The 18,361-nt window shown below is 38.7% G+C and overlaps 1 protein-coding gene across 2 annotated transcripts in view; it reads left to right on the top strand.

Annotated features, from left to right (window-relative positions):
* The window catches only part of ZFAND3 (zinc finger AN1-type containing 3), a 135,455-nt gene that overhangs the window by 114,497 nt on the left and 2,597 nt on the right, over positions 1-18,361 (top strand). Inside the window, exons 6-8 of one of the 2 annotated variants that reach the window (XM_069009836.1) lie at positions 1,220-1,390; positions 1,847-1,927; positions 2,490-4,071. In XM_069009836.1, the coding sequence (XP_068865937.1) occupies positions 1,220-1,390; positions 1,847-1,884 (209 nt within the window). In that variant the 3' untranslated portion in view covers positions 1,885-1,927; positions 2,490-4,071. Of the gene's footprint in view, positions 1-1,219; positions 1,391-1,846; positions 1,928-2,489; positions 4,072-18,361 lie in introns of those variants that run through there. The other variant, XM_069009835.1, reaches the window with a different exon arrangement.

The following is an 18,361-nucleotide window of genomic DNA, read 5'->3' as shown; positions in this document are numbered from 1 at the left end:
CATGTTCAATAGGTTACCATCCTGCCAAAAAGATAGATTTAGCCTGTTATTTGTTGGATTAATGTTGGTTCAAAAGGGATTTAACTCAGCTAATGGGGTTTTTTTTCCTTGCTCACCATCATGCAGTAGAATACTGACTGATTGCAGTAACATCTTTCAGCAGCTCCTTGCAGCACTACAACAAACAATTTAATTTTTAGTACAGTTGGGATTAGATTTATTTGCAGTTCTTAATACAAAGAAATACAGCACTGATTTCTGCTGTGCACAGATTTGGGAAGGGAAAATCTCTTTTCTAGGCTGACCTGACTTGGACTGCAGAGCAGTAGATCCACTGAAATGTGGTGCCTCTGACATGCCACAGAAATAAGGCTTGGACATCTCACAATTCTGTCAGTAATTTACATTCCATGTGCTACTCTAGAACCCTGGAAAATACACTCTCCAGTGTAAAAAAAAAAAACAAAAAAACCTAAAAAAACACCAGCACTACGCTACCTGAAGTAAGACTGTTGTAAACTTTAATTTCCAAAGGCTTTCCACACACTATTTTCTTAAAAGCTGAAATTTATGAAGTGATTAATGCAAACAGTATTCTGACTAATACTTCAAAAATGGCTGAACATTTGGAATTCATAGGATGTATGTGCAGATCCTGCTTGGATACATATTTTGTTTGGGGTTGTATTGTCGGTGTATACTAATTTACATTTAAATTGTTACCCATGTGGAAAGAGAGGGAAGCACGGTATGGTGCTTTCATGTACTGCCTTCAGTCATGAGAGATACAGTTTATGTGCTGTGCCTGAAAGATCCCCCTCCTGCCCAGGGAGGAAATAGGTCAAACCTGTGCTCAGTTGTTTTTCATCACTTCGGTCAGTTTGCGTGGGGACACTGAAGGCGGCGCATGGGAGAAACTAAATGAGATAACAGATGAAGCCTGCAATTGTTTAGGATGGTGTGTGCTCTACATGTATCTCTGTATGACCCAGCCAAGGCTGGAAGGAAGCTAATCAGTTCAGGAGGGGTTCTTATAGGGAACAAAGATAATTTGTCCTTTACTTGATGCTCATGTTGGTTGTTAAGAAACCATGTGTATGCAATAGAATGGGAGGTAGCACACTGCTTGGTGGTGACCCCAGCTTCAGTCTGCCTAAAGGGATGCCTCAGCAAGGAAATTCTAATATTTTTCCTAAAATATTTGTTGTGAACACAACAGATTCACAGTCGGAGAGTGAGGCTTCTCCTGTGAAACGGCCACGGCTACTGGATGACAGTAATGACAGGCCTGAAGAAACCAGTCGATCCAAACAGAAGAGTAGACGTCGATGCTTCCAGTGCCAAACAAAACTGGAACTAGTACAGCAGGAACTGGGATCATGTCGCTGTGGTGAGTACTGTTTGTCAGTAGCATCTGGCTTTCTAATGCAACCGTGCTCACATCTGTGTCCCATGTGGAAATACAGCGAGAACTTGCATTTTTCACCTTGCAAAGATGCTTTAAACAGGAGCTGTAGCTTCTACTGGTAGCAAAAAGTTATAATTTGTTCCTGTCTAACTTCCCCTTTAAAACTTTGGCCTTGATGTACTGCCTTGTCTCAAGAGATCCCAGATATTAATGAATTTAGCTTCAGAAGTCCCTGTAAGGCAGAAAGGGCATCATACCCACTTGACAGGAGAAGAAACACAAAGCACATCAATAAATATGCAAAGATGAGAAGGTTTCTATAGGGTGTAAAGGAACATAGGTCAGTATCTGCATTCTGCATGTTGTAATTACATTAATATTAAAAACTTAAATCCAAAAAACCCCTCTAACTGAAAATATTTTCATTCTCACTGTTAGTTTCTGGGGGGAAGACTTACTGTTCACCATACACTTAAAATCATGTAACTTGGCTTTTCCAAAGTTAATGACACTGTTCAGGTAAGGTAATTGAATTGAGGACAATAATCCCATGCAGACAGCTAATTTGGGGTTTCATATTAAATGCAAATAATCTTTCTGAAACAATAATTAATGTGACTAGATTCCAAAGGAGATGCTCTCTCCTTCATGGAACAGTTGCATTCTTAACTGGTTTAAATGTGCTCATTAGACCAAGTGATAATGCATGTGGTAGTTTTACCTGCTAATTATTTTTTCATATAATCATGTATTGAAGGTTGCATTGAACTCTCTGACAGTGCTTGTATTGATACATTTGGAGAAGTTTGTTTCAATTACTCCATTGTGTCTCAGCCACTGGATAATTTCCAGAGGATCTGCACAGATGACAGGCGCAATGCACAGTGCACCTGTGAAATATAAAATATTGTGTTAAAACCATTTTCTGAAGAGAGGGTGTGTCCTTCTGAGCAGCAGTGTGGAGAGGAAGGGTGGGCTAAGCTAGTTACAAAGCCAGTTAATCCTGTACTGAGTACCTAATACCAAGTGAAGAGATAGAGAGCTGCAAAGATTTTATGTTATCCTTTGTTCTCTTCTTCAGCATCTGTCTGTCTTCAGCCTGTAGAGATTACTGTTGGACATGAGATAGGCTTTGTTTCCATACTGGAGCACTGCCACAGAGCTAACATACGTTATCTGTGAAGCCACCAAACATGAAATCAAAAACTGTAATGTTGAAATTCTTGTTATGGAGATCATGTGTCAGGATACTTTGAGGTGTCTGGTAACATTTTTATCAAACTAAAGAAATTCAGAGCTATCAATCACACAGTTTGGTGTGGCCCTTTCTGCTCAGCATGGTAGAGACAGGATTTTCTGCGCTTGGTCTGCTATTGTCATGTATACAATGACTCAGGCTGCTCACAGGTACCCGACTGAAATAGTAGAATCCTCCCTAATATGGGGAGGAAGAGAGTTTGAATTTTGGAGAGGACTGGATAAATGATTGCTTAACCATTATGTAATATCATTAATCATTCCTGCATTCTGCAATATTGGAGCTATGTGTAAGAGCAATGAAGTTAAAAGCAACTTTTAAAAAGCCCTTCTATTGATCAGCAATGTTTTTAAAATTATAAAATAAGACCTGCCCTTTTTTTTTGGTAAACTGGATTACAAATATATTTGGTTGGTTCCTCTCAAGTTTTCATGAAGAGGTTCCGTAATTCAATACTGTTGCAATATAAATGTTGTAGGAATTATTCTTTAAATTTCTTCTACTGGATATATGTATCTTTATGGAAATAGTTCTCTTAAAGTTCATAAAATGTGTTAATAAAACATGAATGTGACAAAAAATAGCAATAAGCGAGGAGATGAAAGTTTGCATTCCTGTATTACATCCTATACAGTTTATAGTTTATATTAGATGCATTTCCATTCCATACATGTAATGAGAGAATAGAGGGCAGGAGTCTATTTCCATGTTTACAACAGGGCTGAAAAAAAAAGGAGTTCTTTGGTTTCTGTTCAGTTAAAATGTTTCATTAATACTGTATTCAGTAAGGGTGTGTTATCTGTGCTCTCATGTGATATCAGTGTGGGCATACCCTGTGCTACTTACATTTAATAGTCAGATTAATAAGAAGCAAACAAAATGCTACCACTGAGCACCACAGGGCACCTCAGCTTCACATCACCTAAACTGCTTCACCAATAATCAACAGCACGTGGCTCTGGTCAGTTTTAAAGATGCTGCCTTAGAAACCATTCTCACTAACTTGTCCTGCTGTCTGTAAAATTAGGTTGCTTTAGCTCATGAATGACAAACCCATTCAAAAACCCTGGGAGGAGGTGATGGGAAATGCAGTAGAACAAATATGTCAAATTCTCATTCGTTTAAAATATTTCCTAAATCCATACATGACTGGGTTATCCTTTTCTGTGCTAATGCGAAGCACAGGTAATGTGAACACAATGATGTGTGTTCAGGTGGAGGTGGTAAGATAGAATCAACTGGTGTAAAAGAAGCACAAACACTCTTCAAAAGTAATGGTCAACGTAAAACATTGTTTGATCTGAGCTTTGAACCACTGCTATTAAATCCTTGTCGTCTTAATCCTGAACTGAAGCAATGGGAAAAAATGGGGGAGACCACCCTCAGTTTTAAACATTAAGAGAAGATCTGTTATCAGGATCAATAAAAAGGCAGACACCATCTGCACAACGACAAATGTGTGGGTTTGCTTGGATGTAAGGAAAAAGGATTTAAAGCATAAAAATGTTGAACCAAAGCTGTGTCTGAAACAGTCTTGTTAAAATCCAAATTAACTCCACAGACCAACAATTCAATTGTTTGCTGTTGCACATCTTCTTGGCCTAATGTTAGAAGTACTGGAAATCATCTTACTTTTTGATGATTTGTCCTGGTGAGTCCTCCAGTGAGATTTTTAGTGAGACAAAGTGGAAAGGAAAATATGTACATACTGACCAATGTTTTAATGTAGACATATATGCAAATACTGATCCACTTAACTGGAACTTGTCCAACAAGGTGCAGCTTTTTTGGAAAGAGGACAGAGAGAATGGCTGGTGCTTTACACTGGCTCAGAGATCTTCAGAAGGCTGCTGTATTGGCTCTCCTGTCTCCTGCAAGCCCTGGCCAGAGAGAGGTGATGCCGCTGAGCTTGTTCCCTTGACACTACATGGAATTTTAGACAGATTTGACAGTGCTGCAGGGCTTTGCTGTGAAGAACAACAATTCACTACTGAGAAGGGAGTTCCAGTAGTTCAAACACAACATTTTTCAGATGTAGAAAGATTTGTTTGTTTTCATACACACATACTCTCAAGATCTTTTTTTCATTCCTCTTCTGCTCTGTTCAAGTTATTAACTGCTGACAAGAAATTCGTATCTCATAAATAATGCTTAAGAGCCATTGCTATATAAATTGAATGTGTTATGAATTGTGATGGGCCTTTTTGTAGCATTCTACGCCCGGAGCAGGAAGAACAGAGGATGTCATTTTCATTAATTTCTAATGAGGTGCCAATTAAAGCTAAGGAAGGAACTCAGAAGGGGAGAGTCACAGAGCTCCCCTGAATCCTGTGCCCTGGGGCTGTCAAACGAGTGTGCTGCCAAGCCTCCTCTGAAAGTTCCAGTAAATTACAAACTCATCCAGAGCACACACAGACAAATTCGGCTTCTCTTTGATCTTCAAAAGAGCAATTTGTAAGACGAGTTCTGAGCCTTTCCACACAGCAAACTGGGAGAAGTGATAGGAATTGTTAATTGCTGATGCACTTTGCAAGCTTCAGTGAGAAAGAGAAATTTTAAAATGAATTCTCATTTTGAGCCTCTGACAGGATAACCTTTATATCAACACCACTAAAACAAAATCAGCTTCCTGCGAGCTGTTTGTAGGTGACAGTGACAGTAGGCAGGTCCTGCAGACCACAGTGTTCTCTAGTTTGGGCTGGATGGACCTTCCCATAGTTTGGTGTCTTAAAATGGATAACAATTGTATTGAAATAATGTTTATTTAATATTAAATGTAGGAGGCAGTTTTATCATCAGAGAATTGCAGGAATCATAGTCTTCAAGTTACACTCTCTGACAGCATTTCTGCAAGCAGTCTGAAATCAACTGCCTGTGATCCTTGATCTGAAAAGGAAGTTGTTGTCTCAGTGGTGTCATAACTGGGTGGTTATCACAGACTTGCTTCAAAATCAGGGGCAGTGAATGTGTGAGTGGAAGTAGCGGTAAAACACCGAGTTCTGGAAATGTATTGTAAAAAAAGGCTGGTTGGTTAGTTGCAAATTACACTATAAATTTCTAGGCCTGCTTTTAATGGCTTGAGTAGATGTATATTGCTATTAAATAAAGTTTTGTACAATTTTAAAAGACACTGAGCTGTAAACTTTTAATCTACAGAAATTATTTGCACAGAAGGCCAAACTTAATTTTATGGAAGAGGCTTACAATTTTACAGTAAAAAGTAGTTCTGGTTACCACTAGGTCTGTAAAGCCAACACACAGAAGTCTGCAGTGATCTTGCTGTTGGAATTGCATGAGAAATATGAGGATATTCTAGATGATCACTAAAGGAATTTTACATTTGTCATGTTAGATCTTCTAGTCAGCAGTTAAAGAAAAATTAGTATAGTGTGCCAGCTCTGCAGGAGCTTTTGTGTAGAACAGTTTGCTGTTTGTAGGCCACATCCTTTGGGCATGTCTGTACCTCAGGCTCCACCTGTGTCATGGCAGTCAGCAGGGTGGCCGAGACAATGGGCCCTGCAAAGTAAGTCTGGCTTTAGCTTCCAGTAGCAGTGCCATTTGTTTGTGTGCTTCTCAGACAGGAATCTTAATGTTTTTCATGTTCTTGGGCCACACTAGATACTTAAGAGGAAGGGAAGATGGTGAAACCTTCCAGCTTGATTACACTTAAAAAATAATTGCTCAGTCATGTTGCATTTTGATCAAACACTTGTTAGCCATATTTCTTGCCTGTGTGGACAGGAAAGCTTTTCTTGGAATTTTCCTGACCTAGGTTATGTCGTAAGAAGCTACAATTTCCTGGAATGCATCTGGCCTAACAGCTGTGCACTTGCTGCTGCTCTTGGGGGAGGCTGCTGTGAGCACTAACCTCAGGCAGAGCTGAAGGCAGAACGTGGTGGTTTGCAATTTTAATTTGTGAGATGTTGGCAAGTACTGATGTTTGTCTGGTTTTTGATTGGAAGGGATGCAGTTCTCAAGTGGCCTCTACAGCAGTAGGACTTTGAGCCAGGAAACAAGAGTCAAACTTTGACACTCAGCCAGAGAGCTGTCTCGGGGTGCTGAGCACCTGGAATTGAGGGTGGAGCGCATGGCCCACCACAGACTGCTCCTTTAGAAGGGCATAAATTTCCTTCCTAATTACTGTGCTTATTTTTCCACAGCCTTGTTTTTAGTTCAGCTCTGTATAAATGTATAATAATCTGTTGAAATTCTTTCCTTGGTGTTACTGTTGATTTATTTTGTTTTGGTCTAAGCACAGGGATAAGAGGGAGAAAAAAACAGACTCATATCAAGCACCAGCAGAAACAAAATACATCCACACAGCAGAGACTGTACCTATTTTACAGATAAAATGGCAGCAACTCTCATTGTGATTGAGTAGTCAAAAAAGTGGAAGAAAAGCAGCTGCAGATTCTTAACTTGGATAACAGAACTGCTGGTCCATAAACATAGGAGATGAAGCACTTGTTGGTATTGTGCCAAAATAAATTTGGAATGATTTGATTTACTCAGTTAATTTAGAAATAATTTTCAGAAAGACAGGAGGAAAGAAACAAATTTGAATAGATAAGCTGCTCCATCTTTATACAAAGTTGTCAAACATATATTGAAACTAATGTTTCTCTTAAAACTTGGTAAAATATAAAATCATAGTTCCATTTCCATGGAACCTATTTTTGTGGAGGAGAATTTGTAATGGTGCTGGTTAATGCACTTTCTAGATGGATAAGGTTTATGTGGTAGAAACCAAAATGGCTTCAGGGCATGATTATGTCTTGGTACAACAGATGTACTTCCATTGATTAAGATGAAATATGCACAGTGCTCCTGGAGAGTATGAGTCAGCCAGTTCAGTAAGAAGTATTAAAATAAATCTTATTAGTAACTGGTTACGTACCCCTGTTCTGGCAAGTCCTACTGTCAGCCTGGCTAGATGTACCACATTCAGCTGTCTGTGTTGGCTGTTCGCCTAAGAGAGTTGCTCCCAGAGTAGTTCTTTTGCTCCAGCCATTTCAGGAATGTCCAGCATCTTACCTTAAATTGCTGCAAGTATTAAAAAATTCCCAGCAAAACACAAAGCCTATTGAAGTTTGAATTTGAACTCAATGGGCGATTTTTGTTTTGTTGTATTTTATGAAGATGTTATCCCAAGACTCCATTTTAATTGACAGGGAATAGAAGCTGTTAACTAATGTTGGTCTTTCTGAGTAATATGTATTCTGAAAATACTGCAAATGAAGAAGTAGTTGATTAATTGGTGCATCACACATTCCAAGTGTAGGACCCAGAAAAATGCTTTAGTGTCTAGGTTTCAGAAAAGCTGTCCACAGCTTTAAAAGTGTAAATGGAGTTCATGCTCCTTATAATTAGGAATCATGAAATACTGTTTGAAGAGGCTCCAGTATATTCCCCCAGCTTGTTCAATTAATGTGGGTTTCTTACAGGATGTGCTGATTTTGATTTCTTCCATTGTGCTACCAAAAGTTCAGCAGTGCTGATTTAGTAATGTGCACTGAGCCTGTTCCTTACCTTCCTATAGTCCCAATCAGTCCATGGAATTAAAATGAGCTGCTCCCCCTCTTAAGTCCTCAAGTTCTCATGAAGTAAAACAAGTTAGGGTATTCCTTCTAAAAACAAAACAAAAAGTGGTTTTATTTTGACATTACTGATGTGGGAAGTCCTTCAGTATATAACCTTCAGGGGGGTTTCAATTGGAAACTGCAGTAGTGGGTGAAAAATCAGCAACATGCAACATTGTCTCTTCTTCCCTACATACCTGTACTGTGGTTACAGAAGAATGAAGTGTATCCATAGAGTGAAAGATGATGCAGTTTTTAATTATCTAGTGTGCATATGAGACACAGGGTCTTGTGAACTTGAACATAAAAATCTGAGACTACCTTATATCTCTTCCAGTACCTTTAGGGAAGTAATTTGCTCAGTCTCTGAGTCATTTTTTTCTTACAAGAATAGGACAGATAAGTCCCCCTTAAAGGGAATCAAACGTGTTTGTCCATATGTTAACAAACAGCTACGTGCAGAAGAACTGATTCTGCTAAAGTGCTCGATATTTGAAGTAGATACAAAAGGCCCAAAACCACACCAAAATAATCTGACAAAACCTGAAGGAGCATTACCAGCTAGTTAACTGACCACAGGGTAAGGCTTAGGTAGGGAGGAATGTGAATTTTGTTGATGAAAGTCTAAACTGTTCACAGGAAGAAGTGGGGAAAGAGCACAGCCACAACTGCTGCATCAGAACTGGGAGGAGAAAAAGGATATGGAAAGGAATTGTCAAAATTTGCTTGAAAAGTCAGGATTCTTTCCAGGAACTAGAGTATTCTTCCCCTCCAAACAAAATAAATAAAATCTTATCTAGAAGAAAATACCCCCTGTGGTCCTAAATTACATAATTCAGTTATAAGAAGGTGTTAAAGGTAGGTACTGAGACTTGAGGCTACCTGCTTTGGATGTTCTAAGGAAATGGGATGTTGTAAGGAAATGGCATTAAGATCAGTGTGCATCAGTTTTCACAAAAGTAAAAAGAATAGTATTGGTCTGTGTCAGGGCCTTTTAGTATTAAGCATTACTGGCCTTGGAGCAAAGTTTCAAGAGCTGAAAAACTGTATCCATGGATATTACAATCACTAAGGAGTATTCATAAGTTTTTAAAAGTAACACGTTTATTTACTGTATCTTTATATGTATTGAAATGAAAATGCTTACAGAGGTGTTCACAGCTGTTAAACATTCCTGAGGTGCTGAAAGTTTTCAAATATAGGCATAAGTCATGTGTGGGGGTCCTGCCATATTCTGAACAAGCAGGAGCCAGGAATGTTTTGTAAGTCTACACCAAAAGAAAAAGAAGGGAAGAGTGGAAGTATACATTGCTCTAAGTGTTTGTTTTCCTTTGTGGTATAAATGGGGCTGCTGAATGGAGCTCTGTTTTCCTGTGATTAGAAGAAGAATTACTCTTGACATAGATTGCAAGAGGCTACAGTAGTAGAAGACTTTGGTGGAGCAGAAGGTCTAATCTAAGAGACTCTGGACATAAGGTGTAAATGGGGAATGATAACATAAAACACATTTTATTTTGGTTTAAAAGAAGTAGAGCTGCTTCTCTCTTGTTTGGCCAGCAAGCCTAGCTGCTGTCAGACTGTAGATCACTGTGGTACAACCACTGGGAAGGTACTGAAACCCAAGGCATAAATAATATAACTCAGGAAATACACTGAAAGTCAAACCTGGAATCATATTCAGCATGCGATGAAATCAAAATACATGCAGGATCCAGGAGAACTGCTAGAATTAATGCAGCACGTACTGGATGTTAGTACAGACCCTTTCATTATTCATTCCAGTTCTTTATTAGTAGCCTTATCTTTCCTGCATTTTCATTGGGCTAAACAAAATTACACACATACATTATTGAGCCACTAGGTATTGCTTGCTATTTTAATTAACTTCCTGGGTACACTTCAGCTTTTAATTAAATCCTCAGCTTCTGGGAGAAGTGTATTAGCTCGGGGGGCTTGGTGTAGAGAATTCTAGAAGTATGAATGCTCATGTAGCTCTTTTTAAAGTGTTAAATACTGCACAAGTGCCTGCTCTGACCTTAGGATAGCTCTGTCATCCACCTGCCACTTCTCGGGACACTTTAATTAAAGTTTCACACTACTCAAATCTAGAGAATCTACACTACTCAAATCTAAGTATGTTGAGTAGGAAACAAATGCCTCTTGATATGCTGGTATAACCTATGGAAAATCTAATTTTATAGCACTAATAACATTTGCAGTAGTGTAATCTATTAGTATGCGTTACCTCTACTTTATTAGCTGTCTGCTCTTGGACTCTAGGAGGCCTTTTCGGCATAATTCTGCTTTTTTACTGTGCATTCTGTTCTTTGGATTCATTTTCCCACATATTACGGGATATAGCCTTGTGAAACTAGGAATGATTTGGGAGGTGCAGTATTATTTCAGTGTATTCTTGGTCCTGCAAACGTGGCAATGAATGTTCCTTTTACAAGTGTAGCAGTGGCACTAATTCCTCTTGAATACATCATTTCAAAATCACACAGTTATTCAAATAAGGAAACTTTTCACCTACCTGAAGTCTAAACTCTTAATTTGAACCTTGCTTTTCTTGTTCCTCAAATAACTTGGTCATTGATGTTCACTGTCTGACACCTCTCTTGATGCTGTAAGTTGTTGGGAGCAAAATGGTTTCTCTAAAAATTCTCTTGTTAAATTAAAGTTTAAGCAGTTTTGGTTGTTTGGGGTTTTTTTTTCTTGCCATTGTGTTTCAACAGTTGCACAAGCTTTTGGTGAAAAATGTTTCCGTTATATCGACAGATTACATGACAAAATTAAAATGCTAATTTCTTGGAAGTTGCATCTGTTACCACAGATGAACTGGGACCAGAGCCCAGTTCTGCAGAGAATTCACAAGAGCAGTAACCCAGCAGTTGTGGTTGGAGAGTCACTTTGTGGTGTCACAGCTGCTGCTTGTGCCTGATGCTGTGGGTGGCAACTGAGACCAAAAATCAGGGACAGTGCGTAAGGTCAGAAGGGGAGCCTACAGATGACATGGTCACCACTGTGTGAGTCAGTGACCTCTGAGGTATGAAGCAGTTTGGAAGTGAACATTGATTGCATGGTGTATTTGTGGGAGTAATCCTGGGCCTGAGTTGCTCTGTTAGTCTGTCCCCAATAGATGTTGGCCTTAACTCACAAATCTGTAGTGGGTGAAGAAGTTGTGATGTAGAAGTGTTTACTCTCAAATGTATGAGTTCAGTACAGCAAGAAAAATATCTGGTCCAAATCAAAAGATTTAACCACTATTTTCTTCTGGTACGTGATGGAACTGAGACACAATCCTGACTGAGACGTACAGTACTCAGTCAGACCTGACACATAGCAAACATTTTTTAATGGTAGCTTACTATTACAAAGTAGATGCGCTGTATTTGTGGCTTTGATTCATTAGGGATTCTCTGAAATTCAGAAATAATTTCCTGATAACCTCAGTTCTGTTCCTAGTCATGCTCCATACTGCTCTGGGGTTAGTGTTCACTAGAGCAAAAGTAAGAACTGAGTCTAGAAGAGTGCCATATCTTAATTTTTCCCATTTCAAATACACTGTCTTCAAAGAAACAGGAGGAAACTTTGAGTTGTTCTTCTTTGTTCCAAAATCAAGGAATAGAATAATGGCTTATGTAGAACCTCCTTAAAAATTGTTGATTCAAAAAAAACCACCCTAAAAAATCAGCATGTGCTCTGTCCTCAAGTGATACAAATTCTCTGTTCAAATTTATGTCACATTCAATGTTAGAAAAAATAGTTTGACAGCTTTCTGTGCACATAGTAAGATAAATAGGAAAGTGTATTTGCAATCAGCATGAATTGAGATAAAACGTAGTTTGTTTACAGGGTCTCCACAGTGCCAAATTGCATCTCTTGCGTGCTCCCTAAAGCAGCTTCCCAGGCTTATGATTGATCTTAAAGAAAATAGACAGAAAACAACTTTGAAACACAGGTTATATGTGACTAAACTTGGAAAGACAAAGTCTTTTCCTTGCAGACTAAAGAATTTTTGCAGAATCTTTAACCATACCTGGCCAGTGGCTGTTACAGTATTATGTCCTCTCTCTTCTGTATACAACTTCTTCCATTCTTTTCTTGGGCAGTCCTTTCCACAGATGCTTTTTCTGTCTCTAATGCAGATACATACACATTGCTTTACCCTCTTTGTGGCAGAGGACAAAATAGAGGAGGAAGGGAAAAAAATTCTTTGTTCTCTTTTTTTCTTCTAAGCATAAACCCAGTAGTTGAAATATAAAATGAATCTGTAGGATCTCTTGAGCACTCTTGTGCAGAACCAGAGATATCACAGAGTGGTCGGCTTCCAGCATGAAACATGAGATTATCACTGACTGAGAGCAGTTTGGAAGTCCCAGAGTGCCCGTCCAGTCCCAGGGACAGATTGGCAGAGTAAAAGAAACATTCTAAGGTGTCTTACAACACCTCTTTCCTTTTCCCTTTTTGATTCAGATATTGATCACTTTGGTAGTCGTATTAGTGATCTATATAAAGAAGAAAATACTGGAAACTAACTTGGAGTGATCGTAGCAAATGGTTAGAAAAATAACAGGAAAAATACACTTCATCCTACTGTATGTTTTGTGAACCTTTTGCAGCTGTGCTGTTTGTGAAGGATCATGGAACTGAAATGCCTCGAGAGCACAGTGCTTAAGACAATAGGAATTGATAGAGACTTCTGACTTTGAGCACCTAGAGGTTAACAGTCCCCATCCTCTCACTTTGGAGTGGAAATTAAAGAAAGGACGGCCTCAGTTTTGTGGAGTTTTAATAAATACATCTATCTGGTTAAAAAGCTTCATCATACTTTGGCTTGCGCCCCTTTTCCCTTGGAAATGAATGACAAGATTCCCAACCAAGTTATTCTGAAGTACTTATTACTTAATCAAAATCCATGACAACTTGAAAAGCTGGGAAAGAGAAACAGGGGAAGAGTTTAGTTCACTTATTTTCAAAACCTCATTGTTTAGCTTGGTGGGATTTAGTTTGATTTTATAGAATATGTCAGTAAAACTGAAATTTCCTTGAATTGTGTAATGAAAGCTGACAGTGCTAGTGCAGAGCATTCCCACAGAAGAGAGAGGAGAGGTAATGAGAGTATATGCAAGAATGGAGCCGTCTAAATGAGAATAACATAAGCTATCAGCAGACTAGAATATATTTATATTGCCAAAACAGTGCATACGAGCTGCACTGGAAGCTTTGCCTGGCTGAACTGTGCACATTCCCATCCTTCTATGACTGCAGGTTTTTGTTAAACAACCTCCAAAACACAGGGGAGGAAGCTGGATCATACTGCAGTTCTCAGGTAGTCAAGCCTTTAGGATCTTGCTTTGTATCTTGGTAGCTATTTGTTCTACTCTTCCATTCATTTCTTCCCTATTTCATGTCTTTAAAAAACAAAAAAAATATTTCCTTCCCACACTTCTTTATAAATAGTTTTGTTGTTAATATAATTTGCAACACATTAAATCATCTTTCCAACTGGGTGGGGGAGATGCATAAATATTGTTTTGGGGATTATTAGACACTTTCAGTGAATGGTGTGCAGTTGTTCTGAACAATGCTGCAGCCACATGATCTCTGCTGGCTCATCTGCCTGGTTTGGCTGTGCTGTGTTATAGCCTGCAGATATATTCGTTGTTTAAAGAAATGTTAAAATCTGTTCTTGGCCAGAAATCTACTTAAAGACTCATACAATACCTTGTTAGATAATACACCTTTGGTAGAGAATTTTTGCAGCATCTTCAACTCTTAAGTCACAAGGCATTTTTAAATTCTGTTTGAACATCTGTTGATTAGAATTTCAAATTTGCAAGAGAGGTAAAATATCTTGTGAAGGATGTGAAGAAGTCAAAGCACACAGCACAGAATTCTGCACAGGATTATGTCTGTGTCATTACTTGGACTACTTTTGAATAGGTTTTGTATAGGTCTCTATACAAACATAGTTTGTTTATTAAATGTGGAAATGGTGTAAGCTGCAAGTTCTGACAGTTCCAAACTTCTTCCTGTTGACTTGGGAATGAAAATGGTAAGTACTGATCCTGGTGGCCAGGTGGGATGATTTTTAAGTATCAGAAGCTCAGGGTTTTATGGTAACATTGACTTCACTTCTACCTACCAGTGGGAGTTACTTTGAATGAATCAAAAGGGGTCACTGCAGTATAGAAGGCTAAACTATCAGAGCAGTTGGTGCCTGCAGTGAAAGCATAAATGTCTGGAGTGAACAATTAAGATGATTGATGGTAGTTGGTAATGAAGGGCTTTGTCTTCCCATGTCAGCAGTGATTCTTGAATGGCTGAGCTTTCAGAAACTCAAAAATGTACCAGTGCTCTTGAGTGTAGCAATGAAGAAAAGGCAGTTGTTTTTCATTACCCACACACAGCAAACTGTAGGTCCGTGCTGCTTTCTGGTCTGGAATATGCAAGCCTGTTTTGTTTTCTGTTCTCTCCAACATCCCTTTCCCATCAGGTTCCTCAGGAATGATGAAAGCAGCTTCATAGTTGCTCGTGTGCAGTCTTGGGCTTCCTTTGAGTGACCCCTCCGTAAGGCAGGGATGGTGCTCTGCTTTATGGCTTTAGCCATTTTTGCTCTGGCGATGAAGTGGAAGTGAAGTTTTTTATGATGTATTGTGAAGAAGTTTCTGGGGTGCTCAGAGGAGCTCAAATGTTTTGAGGCACTACATAATGTTTTTCCAAGATGTTTGCATTAGAGACCTGAGGAGTGGGTGATTCATAGTTCACTTCTAACATCAGAAAACAACATTTGCAGTGCTGTGAGATGTATTATTACATTTACTAGATTGAAATCTTCTGTGCCGGGAGTGAAAGTCTGGCATGTTTTAGGTTGATGACTTGGGTAAACGAACTTTAGTTGGCAGATGGATTCCCTTTTCCAATGCTCTTTCCCCTAGCAGAAAGTTATTTATTTTGTCTTTTAGTTATAGTGTGCTAAAAGAAGCATTTCTGCAGTAAATTCCTTTAGGGGAGACAACCTGTATTTGATACCATCCCATAATGAACTTAACAGCAAATACACTGCAGGAGTTCATTTATCTAACTTACTTTATAACCATAAAAGCAGAGTTCTCGGGAGAAAAGGTTTCACCTCTAAATATGGATTGGCTTTAAGGATCAAAATACAGGTGCATCTATCGGCCTTCTGCCCCAGCACACACAAGTTAATAATGGAACTGCTGTAAAGTGTAATGGCCTTGATATGACATCAGGCACTTGTGCATGTGCAGGCCACAGAATGTCCATTCTGATTTTCAAACCACTGAAGAAGCAAGGACTGAATATAGCAGTAATAACTTAATTGAATATATCCACTCTGAACTAATGAAAAAATGTTCAGAAATACTGTCACTCAATTAGCTGCTATATAACAGTGTTTTAAAGGCCTTTAAATTTTAAATAAAACCTACAAAAATACAAGTTCCAATCTTCAGAGTGACTTAAGCATTTGTGGCAATGAGACTAAAGATCTGAATTCTCTTTTTGGAAATGGAACTTCCAGGAGATCTGCATTGCTAATTCAACCAGAATAAGCCTCCTTCCATAAATCAGCCAATATATGCAGAACTATTTTTGTAGCATTCAAAATGAGCTTGGGTATTCTTTCATTAGATACTACCTAATTAGCAGTACATATTTAAATATGTATGTATTAATAACAGGTTTAGGTCATTTAGTTGCTGAAATTAGAAATACTATTCCCATACTTAGGGAAAAGTGAAAGTTACCTGCCATTCTTTTGTGGACAGTTACTGAAATACTGTTCAAGAATGCATTAAAAAATCCTCAACAAACAGAAAAAAATGTGTCGTGTGGAATATACAGTACAGATTATCCCGCGTGAAAACAGGTGCTCTATAAAGAACTAAAAGGTGTTCAAAAATGAAATAAAGATAGGGCAAAGCACAGGATAGATGGAATTAGGGGTGGTAGGGTAGAAAGGAACGTCATGAAGCTGTGCTGGTCTGCACGAGGCTTTTTAGAAGGTGAAGAGATGGAGCAATTGAAAGGTCCCATTCAAAAGTGATAAATCATGGTGCATATATACTTTCTTACTAGATGTGCAGAATTGTCAAAAGGGTCTTGCTGAAGTAGTGCAGAAGATTGTATAAATTTTCAAGATCTCTTTTCAGTAATATTAGATAGCATTTCTGCATAGGCTTGTTAAATATTTGGAAAGGATCTGTAAAACCATCAAGATTTAAAACCAGTTTTTATCTAGAAGGGACTGAGACACCTCCTGCCCAGTCCATAGCTCCAGGGTGTCTTGCATCTGCTTCATACACATTCATTGCAGACAAGATGATGAAGTTGGTTTTGGAGTTCATCCAGTCAGGTATTTTTGTATTCTTGTACCTGCAGTGGACATTGGCTCAGCGATTTGAAATCTTATTTCAAGAAATAAGGGAAGCCTTCAGACCCTGCTTTCTGTGAGAAAGAACTGAGTGAAATGCTTGTTCAGTATTGGCATTATAGTTCAGGGATGTTTCCATTTTAACAATCATTTTTGGCACCTCAGGAAAGATATTTGTCACATTTGAGTGTGGTATGACCCAGATTGAGTTTGAAGTGGAGGCAATGATCACAAGGGGTGAGATACATATCAATTCAATCTGCAAGTTTCCATCCATATTTCTGAATCCTATATACCAACACAGAAAACTTGTCTTTTTTGCTTTGTTCCTAGAACTGGGTTTCAAAGCCAGCCACAGATAATAGGCATGTCTTTTCATAGCTTGGTGCTACTGAAACAAAGAGCAAAGATAAATCAATTTTTCTTCACTTTTTAAAAATAATTCCATGTATGACACTTTTTCCTTCTCTGTTTTCTTAACAATCACCCTAATAGAAAGGTAGCATGTTGTTCCCTCCTGCAACTGATGTGTTATAGTCCAGGAACTTGAATTACTTCACACACATATTCTCATATATTATGTGTGTGTTTATATATATGCACTAAACACTCTCTCAATCATTCACTCACTCATTTTTATCCTTTTCCATCTCTCAAATGTCATAATTTTGTGGGTTTAATATCTTTTCAGCATTCAAGGAGCAGCAATAATGTAAAGCATTCAAGTAAGAGGCAGTGTTACTCTTTGTGCCATCAGGCAGGAAAAATATCCCAGCACAGGCGATATTACATGAACCATACTTGCTTTCATACAGTAGGCTGGTGAGCCCTGTAACTGTGTGACTTTTCCCTCCTGTAGCATCTTAATGCTACTTACTGCTATTTAACATTCATTTTGGAGGTGGGAAATTGGAGGCAGTTTCTTTACTGTTATACAAAGTATTGGGGACAAAGAAGAAAAAAGCTGATTTCCTTTGTAAACTAGAAAGTTGTGGCTGTGGCTGATGCCCTCCTCACCTGCAGGGAAAAGTACTGGCATGTTTCTAAGTCATGTGCTCCCTGGAAAGCTGAGTAACACTGAGGAGCTTTAGACAAAGAGGCAATAACCTCATCTTCTCAGCTACAGAGCAAAGTGATGTGGCATGACAGGTCCCTGTGTCAAATGCCTGTTCCGCCCTGTGGTTAGTGTCAGAATGCTTCATGGGGAGAAGCTTCTGAAGACTGGGATAGCGAAGGAGCAGTGAACTCCTCCTGGAGTCACTGCCAACACTGGCAGTGAGGAGCAAGGAAGGTGCTTAAATTTAACAGTTCTGACTTGAAAACCTGCTTGGGAGCTCACCCTAGAGCACCACAGGCATGAATTTCAGAAATGACAACAAAGTCCACTTAAAAGTAGGAAGGATTTCAGCGAAGGTGATTAAAACCCAAAAGCATTACCTTTGTTACTATGTGGGCATATCTAGCTTAGATGATTTTGGAGGTTTCCTGTATAAGATGAGAAGATGCAAAAGACCCCACAAATCTTGTATGACTTGAGCTTTGGTACCATGTTGATAAATTCTCAACAAAATGCAGTAAATTATCAAATATTTGTTACCCTGTAAGGAAGATAAGTAAAAGCTTTAAACTGGCATTAATTTTTGAGAACTGAGTAATCCTCCGGTGGGTGGGGATCACTCACTTCTGGTTCAGGTGAGATCCCACCTCTCTGAGCAGTC

The sequence above is a fragment of the Aphelocoma coerulescens genome, chromosome 3 (assembly GCF_041296385.1).
Source record: "Aphelocoma coerulescens isolate FSJ_1873_10779 chromosome 3, UR_Acoe_1.0, whole genome shotgun sequence".
Classification (NCBI taxonomy): Eukaryota; Metazoa; Chordata; class Aves; order Passeriformes; family Corvidae; genus Aphelocoma; species Aphelocoma coerulescens.
The sequence above is the reverse complement of the archived record's forward strand: the minus strand, read 5'-3'. Positions and strand labels throughout refer to the sequence as shown.